Source organism: Sminthopsis crassicaudata, chromosome 6, assembly GCF_048593235.1.
Source record: "Sminthopsis crassicaudata isolate SCR6 chromosome 6, ASM4859323v1, whole genome shotgun sequence".
NCBI classification, from domain to species: domain Eukaryota; kingdom Metazoa; phylum Chordata; class Mammalia; order Dasyuromorphia; family Dasyuridae; genus Sminthopsis; species Sminthopsis crassicaudata.
Genome location: NC_133622.1, coordinates 254,282,332 through 254,289,974, shown reverse-complemented (window position 1 = coordinate 254,289,974; position 7,643 = coordinate 254,282,332). Strand labels below are relative to the sequence as shown.

General features: G+C 50.0%; 1 protein-coding gene across 6 annotated transcripts in view; it reads right to left on the bottom strand.

The window, feature by feature from the left end:
- Positions 1–2,361: 2,361 nt before the first annotated feature.
- The window catches only part of ANO1 (anoctamin 1), a 162,513-nt gene continuing 157,231 nt past the window's right edge, over positions 2,362–7,643 (bottom strand). For all 6 annotated transcript variants that reach the window (XM_074276732.1, XM_074276728.1, XM_074276729.1 and 3 more), the window contains 3 exons: positions 5,912–6,096; positions 5,620–5,725; positions 2,362–3,768 (listed from right to left, as the gene is read on the bottom strand). In XM_074276732.1, coding sequence (XP_074132833.1) covers positions 3,514–3,768; positions 5,620–5,725; positions 5,912–6,096 — 546 coding nt within the window. In that variant the 3' untranslated portion in view covers positions 2,362–3,513. The remainder of the gene's footprint in view (positions 3,769–5,619; positions 5,726–5,911; positions 6,097–7,643) is intronic.

The following is a 7,643-nucleotide window of genomic DNA, read 5'->3' as shown; positions in this document are numbered from 1 at the left end:
GTATTCCTATCGCGTCAGCATCGGGTTAAGGCTGAACACCAGGGGGAGGAAGCTGGCTACTGTATAAAGCTAGCCTGGGAACTTGTCGGGCTCCAAGGAGACATCAGTGACTCCTTTGGATGCTGTTCATCAGCGTGGAGGGTCCAAGATCTGGTCCATGGCCTGATTTTGAGGCTAGGGCAGTTACTGGGGGACAGAGAAAGCATCTGGGAATATCCAGGGGGTTAGAACATTTTGGTCTGGAGGGAGAACTGGTCGGGGTGGTCAGCACCAACTCTGAGAATTCTGCCTAAATGGGGATCGAGTGTGATCAGTGGATACCCCAGTAACGTCTGGGGTCCTGGGAGGGAGGTGAACTCCTGCCCGGATGGGGGAGTGTGGAAAGGAGGCTCCTGGGGAGGGATTCTGGTGGCCTCTCATGGACCCCTTTTGGCTGTTAGGGAGAAGTGAGGAGAACCCTGGGAGATGCAGGAATGAGATTAGCAGAGAAATTTCCACAAGTTTCTCTAGGGAGAAACCAATGGGCCCAGCATCTGGAGGGGAGAGGTTTCTCTGCTCTGACGCTCCCACTCTGGGGCATCTGCAGAGCTGGCGGGGCAGTGGTGAGGATGTCGGAGACTGGTATCCCCCAGTCTTGTCCCAAAGCCCCTCATCTGGCAGGGGTGGACACATTCCTCCCCAGCATCCTCTCTGCCCGCTGGGGAAGCTCTCCCTCCCTCCCTCCCTCCTGCCATCACTTCTTTCAGAACTGTCCCCCTCAGATGTCTCCAGAAAATCACTCTCAGCATAAAACTACCAGTAGGTACGTATATAGGTCTCTGTGCCTCCATCACTAGATCGTAAGATCTCTGAGGCCATGGAATGGCCTTTAACAGGGTCTGGCACACAGTAGGTGCTTAATTAGAGCTCAGCCTATGAAAGGTGGGTAACACCCCAGTAGAAATCATGATTCCCCACAACTCAAACCTTCCATTACCAAGCCCCGTGGGCCCTCTACTTTTGTGGGATTAAGTCAAGGATTAACTCAAGGCCGGGGCTCTATCCATAGTGCCCTCTACTTTTAAAGGAAGCAATATAGAGAAGAACATCTGAAGTCCTACTGCCCGGGTTACGGCCTGCACTCCGGCCATATGCCTTCCAGGTCCTACGACTCTGGGCAGTGATTTTGACTGCTGGGACGGAGCCTCCCCTACCACAGAAAGTCTCTTTTGGTGTCTAGCCTCTCCTTCCCAAAGCAAGGTACCCAGACAGATTTCCCCTCCCGAGGCTTCCAGCTCAGGAGATGGGAATACTCAGTCTACAGACGACCCCCTACGTGACGCGATCCTGTCGCCGCGCTGGGGGCCGACCGCACTCGAAGATGGGATTGTCGTTTCCAGTTTCTCCCATCTGTAATTATCTATGTAGGGTAGTTTGCATGTTGTCTCACCCTTGAGAGCCAGAACTGTCTTTGCTTATTGACCCGACTAGGGCTAACGGTTATGAGGGCTCTGGTTTTAGGAGGAGATTTAGGATCTCAGGATTGTAAAATCTTATCCCATCCCCGTAGAATAAATAGACCTCCAGGCACAGCTCTATTCAACCACAAATGTTGCCTGGTCCAACCCAGGTACGGACAAAAAACGGCTCTACAACACCCCCACTAATTAGTCCCCATCCCCACTAATTGGTCCCCCAGACGGGAGACATCCAATGAAGGGAAATTCACTACCTGTAGGGCATCAAGCCAAATGCGACATGTACCTAAAATCCAGAAGAAAGGACGAACCACTCGGCTGCCTTTCAAATCTACTGTAGAGAAAGGGGCAACGGAAGGTCTCCGACTTAAGAATGGATTTTGTGCATTTAAATTTATTTCAAATAAATGCTCAGCCAAAATACTACATGGATCTGTGTACATTTACTTTTCTTTTTTAAAAAATAGTTTCCATGAAATGATTTTTTTTTGGGTAATCACCTAATTTTAATACAATATTTATATACAAAACCCCATTTCAAACAACGTCCTGTACAAGAGAAAAATAAGCATCCATTTGTACAATTTCAGCAAATAACAAAAGTATTGGAGCCCTTGGTGGGAGGGGGGGAGACAGAGACTGCCTGCTGCTCACACAAACACCAGGACATCCCAGGGACCTGGAACAGGAGTGGCTACATTCATTATTCTCTTGGATTGGATCCGCCCTTTGGAAATCTCGGACTAGTGAGCCTCGGTGTATGTGGAAAAGAGCCTTGCACTTAGGAGAAGTGTGTGTGTGTGTGTGTGTGTGTGTGTGTGTGTGTGTGTGTGTGTGTGTGTGTGTGTGTAGAGCAAGATTGTTGTACACTAGTGAAATTCCTGTAAGTAAAGATAGAAGAGCATGTTACCAAAATATAAGCCCTTTATTAATAAAAATCTTTGGTAGGAACAATCTTTTAAATGCCTTTCAGAGATATTTGGTTAACATAATAAACTCCATCCACCTCTGGTACATTTTAGACCAACTGCAGGAAAAAAATCAATCTCACCCCATAATTTATTTTTAAAACCAATAAATACCATGAAGCTGAGACTGTCTCCTCTGGACTGAGTCGGTAAGACTTCTATTTAAAACGTGAAATGCCTCTAAAAATACCCCTCAAGATGCCTCACTTCTAATAATCCTGTGTCAGTGTGGTTTCATCGGAACTAAAGGTAAAATGAAGGGCAGCCTGGGGTTGGACAAAGAATGGGGGGGGGTGGATAAGGGGAGGAGGAGAGGCTGGATGGCGATTCCCCCCTGGGATACAGAGGGGTAGTCTGGGGTCCCATCCTGCCACGGCAGGCCACGCTCAGTTCCTCCTCCCAGCATGCACCACATCGGGGCCTGTGAAGGCCAGACTCCAATTCCTTGCTGCCTGCACTTGTAAGCACGGGGTTTTCTCGGATGGCAGCTTGGAAAGTGCCGATATGAAGAACGGGTCTGGGTAGAAATGGAGTCCCTTCCCCTGCTCTGACAGCTCCTTCTGAAAACCCCCCTCTAAAGCTAGGCTGTGACCCAGCAGCTCCCTGTGCTGCTAGCAGCTCAGGCGTCGTATGTCAGAAAACTGCTTGGTTTACATCTTAAGGCATCAAAAAAGTGAAAAAGGTTTTTTTCCTCCCGTGACCCCTGCTCATCTTTCAGAAGAAAAGATACTACTGAGTCTTTAGAGAGCTGTTTCTACTAGTACCTGCATTGACCCTATGAGCATCATCATTAACTATTTGTTTTTTATTAACCTTGAATTAGAGAGAGAGAGAGAGAGAGAGAGAGAGAGAGAGAGAGAGAGAGAGAGAGAGAGAGTGTCCCTGCATTACAGTTTGTGCAAAAAAATAAAAAGGAAAAGGAAAAAATGTCCCATTGGACGTGGTCCTCCATTTCTGCAAGAAGAGGGTTTCCCCAGGCTTTGGCTCGCTCTGGACCCTGCAGCAGGCTGTCCATGGAGCAGACTGCCCTGCAGGCAGAGTGACTCTCACTGGAAGTGAGGGTTCTGGAAGTCTGGGCCTCCCTCCTGCTAAACCGCCACGTGGTAGGAGCTTTTGGACACCGCGCTACTTCTCTGGGTCCTGGAGGATGGGGGGCTGTGGTTATTGTAGCTGTCACTCGGGAGCACATCCCTCCAGATATCCAACATCTGCTGCTTGCCCTGCTCCTCCTTCATGAAGAGATCCACCAGGAGAACTTTCTCCTTGTGAATCTGCTGGCTGATATCCTTGGGAATGTCGGGGATGATCCAGTCTACAAAGTCACTCATGAACATGACCAGGTTCTGGGGGAGAGAGAGGAAGGAGGAGGGAAGGGAAGTCACCGTCATGAGGATGCAGGCATATTTCTAGCCAGGCCCGGGGACCCCTAAGCTTTGCTCCTTTGCTGGGCTCCTGGGTGGTCCCTTGAAAGCGATAGATAAATGAGCAGAAAGTCATCTACTCGGTAGGAAACAGTTTGAGCTTTTCTTCTCAGGGCGTGTTGCTTGGGACGAGCTGAGTTCTCTGTTAAATTTTCTAAGGGATGGAGGTCCTGGGGGAGAGGGAGGGAGAAGGGAATCTTCCTTCTTTTCCCTTGCAGTTGGTGCAAGATCACCTTGCAAGAGGTAAGCTCTTCTGCAAAAGGATTCATGCTCCTCCCCTCTCTCTGCCCCTGTGTTTAATGGCACCTTCCTCTGAGGATTCAGGAGTACGGGAGAATTTTGTGGGAGGATCTTTGAGAACTCATTGAAATGCCGTAAGAAGCCAGTCTCCCTTAGGTGTTCAGCGAGGGGCTCGAAGGCTGAGCCTACTCCCAAGATTCCCCCAAATTCTGCTTGTCAAGGAGCCTAGAAGTGGCTCTAGAAAGGTCAGACTCAGCTCCCTGTCAGAGGAGACTCCTAACAATGAGAGCGTCCCAAGGAGGAACGAATTCGCCCTTACTGGAGGATTAAACAAAGGCTGGACAGTCCCTTGTTGAGACTGGGGAGGGAATTTGTGTTTGGGGCGGCCCCAGACTCTTGAATCCATGATTGCTAACAGACACCACAGGAGGAGTCTGGGAAACTCCTTTTCTGGGTCTGTAAAAACCATAAAAAGTACATTACAGTATATTCTAGATACAATATATGTGTGTAGAACCGAATTTCTTGTTGCACGGGAAGAATTGGATTCAGAAGGTAAAAATAACAGTTTACACTCATTTCCCAGTGTTCCTTTTCTGGATGTAGCTGGTTCTGTCCATCATTAATCAATTGGAATTGGATTAGCTCTTCTCTATGTGGAAGAAATCCACTTCCATCAGAATACATCCTCGTACAGTATCATTGTTGAAGTGTACAGTGATCTCCTGGTTCTGCTCATTTCACTCAGCATCAGTTGATGTAAGTCTCTCCAGGCCTCTCTGTATTCCTCCTGCTGGTCATTTCTTATAGAACAATAATATTCCATAACCTTCATATACCATAATTTACCCAACCATTCTCCAATGGATGGACATCCATTCATCATGTTATTTTTACCTTCTGAATCCAATTCTTCCTGTGCAACAAAAAATTCGGTTCTACACACATATATTGTATCTAGAATATACTGTAATGCATTTAACATGTATAAGACTGCCTGCCATCTGGGGGAGGGGGTTGGGGGAGGAAGGGAAAAAATCTGAACAGAAGTAAGTGTAAGGGATAATGTTGTAAAAAATTACCCATGCATATGTACTGTCAAAAAAAAGTTATAATTATAAAATAAAATAAAAATTAAATTATATTTAAAAAAACCACTTATAATATCCAATGTATGTAGAATTAAAAAAAAACTTTCAAAACATAGGGATGTAAGAGAAGAAAACAAAAGTTTCTTTTGGCAGGTATTCCTCATCATCTCTATTATTTTCTTTATTACTGGAATTGTCCCAATGGTGTTTTCCATGAGCCTAAATAAGATGACTTAACATCTTTATAATTTTTTAATTATGAGAAACTATTATCTTATTCACCTAGCAAAGATCCAAGAAACTTTCAGTAGAAAAGAATAATACTAGATTAATAAGTAGCCCAAAGATCATTTTTCCTAAATCACGTTGAAAAACATTAGAAGAATAAAAATTAAAATAACTGACCCTTATAAAAAAAAAACCATAAAAAGGCCAAGGTTACCTGGAAGACGATCACAAAGGCCAGTCGGACAGCCAGCACGGTCCAGAAGTCCTTGGATAGTTCATACTTGTTTTCGGACCAAGGAGGCTCTCGGTAATCTTTATACCTGTGGACAGAGAAGGCCACGCTGAGGATAAGGAGTTCAGCCCCCGTCAGCGGGGGTCACAAGAGGGGGGGAGGTGAGATTCCCTGGGCCGCTTTCCCCCCAATGCTTGCAACCCCAAGGTGGGCCAGAACGTCCCTTGCAGGGGCTCGTTGGCCTCTTCTGAAAGGAGCTGCAACACCTTCCTACCTGCATATCTGCACCTCGTAGCCCAGCTCCATGGGGTCATTGGGGGCCGTCCCTGATTGGAAGTCCGTGACGTTGAAATAGGAGAGCGTGTGGTTCACGAAGCCGTGCATGGAGCCGTCGCTGCTGTACATGTAGCGATACACGAGGCGGGGGATGAAGTCCGAGGTGAAGGAGATGACGAACGCCTGGGAGGCCACAGGGAGAGTCAGAGGCACAGAGACACCCTCGGATCCTAGCCCAGGACTTGCCCTGACACACCTGCTCTGCTCCCATTTTGTGATCTCCTTAATGAAGTGAGACCCTTGGGAGGAGGGGGGGAGGAGGAAAAGCAGGAAGGGAGGAGGAAGAAGAGGGGGGAGGGGGAGGAGATGATCACTTCCCGGAGATGCCCTCTCGTTTCCGCACCCCTCAGCCCAGTGCTCCGGGCCCTTCGGCTCCACAATGCCCCATGTCCTTGTCCAATCCAACGCCCAAGCTGCGTTCCGTAGTGGGCCTTCTTCCATCCCCTGACCCAAACTCCTTGGTTCCGCATGAACCTGATAGGTCCAGCCCCGCCGGGGTGATAATGGCTGCCTGTCCTTGTTCCGTTCCTGGGAGACTGCTTATTGGGATGAGGCCCAGAGTCTTGGGGAAATGTTGGCCTTGGGAAAAGGCCAGTCAGGGGGACTGAGGTTGCTCTCCGAACCACACCCTGGCAAGGAGGGGCCATTCTGTCTGCGCTTTGGGGAATCCCTGGCGAGGAGGCGCACCCACCCACACTCAGCTGCCCCATCTCCAGAGCTGCCTCGGGAGCCTAGGCGGGGGCACCCTGCCAGTCTGTTTGAGATAAGATTTCTCAGAAGATCTCGTTAGGATAACGGCGGTTGCCTCCCTGGGCTTCGGGCACAACAGGTGTCTGCCTTGTAGATTGTGTAAGTCGGTGCTGATTGCCCCAAGGACGGGCTTAGCAAACCCCTGGCCTCCTTGGGCAAGAGGCCACGGACGTCGCCTGGAGGGCATGGGGCCCTAAGGACAGCTGGCAGCTGCCACCCTCCCGCCCGCCCAGGGACCTGGCCAGGGAGGCTGTGTGTGCAGTGGCCGCCAGGCCCGGCAGAGCCAAGCCAAGTGCGGGGCTCTCCTTTCCAAGGAGCTCGAGCAAAGTGACCATAAGCCTCGCTCTAGCAGAGCCCAGGGAGAGGAGTCTGCCAACGCTGCCTGGAGGAGCGGGATGGGGACGGCCAGCCTGGCAGCGAGGAAGGCAAGGAAGCCGTGGCTACAAAATCTGGCAGGAAATCGGGAAAGCGGCGGAGGGTGAGGACCCCCGGGAGAGGGAGGGCTCTGTGGGCTGCCAGCCAACGGCACAGGCCGCCTAGGCCCCCGGCTTGCTGAAGGGATGGGAGACCTGTGGCGCTCCAGAATACGAGGGCCACGAGACGGGGCAGAGCCGTGGCACGCCGGGCACAGGACCACAGCCTGAGAAGCCCAGCTCTTCTCCCAGGACCCTGGGGACAAATGGGGGGGCAGCGTGGGACGTCCTCAGCTGCATCAACGGTGATGAATGGGAATGTGGGCCAATCTCCTCTCGGCCTCAGTTTCCCCATCTGCCACTATCTGACCTCTGACGTTTTTAGCTTTCAATCCTACGGCCTCTTCCTGAGCTTGTGGAAAAGAAGTGTGGTTTGTTTTTGAAGCCCAATCTAGGCAACTCCCTGTCAATAAAAGTGGACAGCGGGGCGGAGCCGGGAAGCCCCAG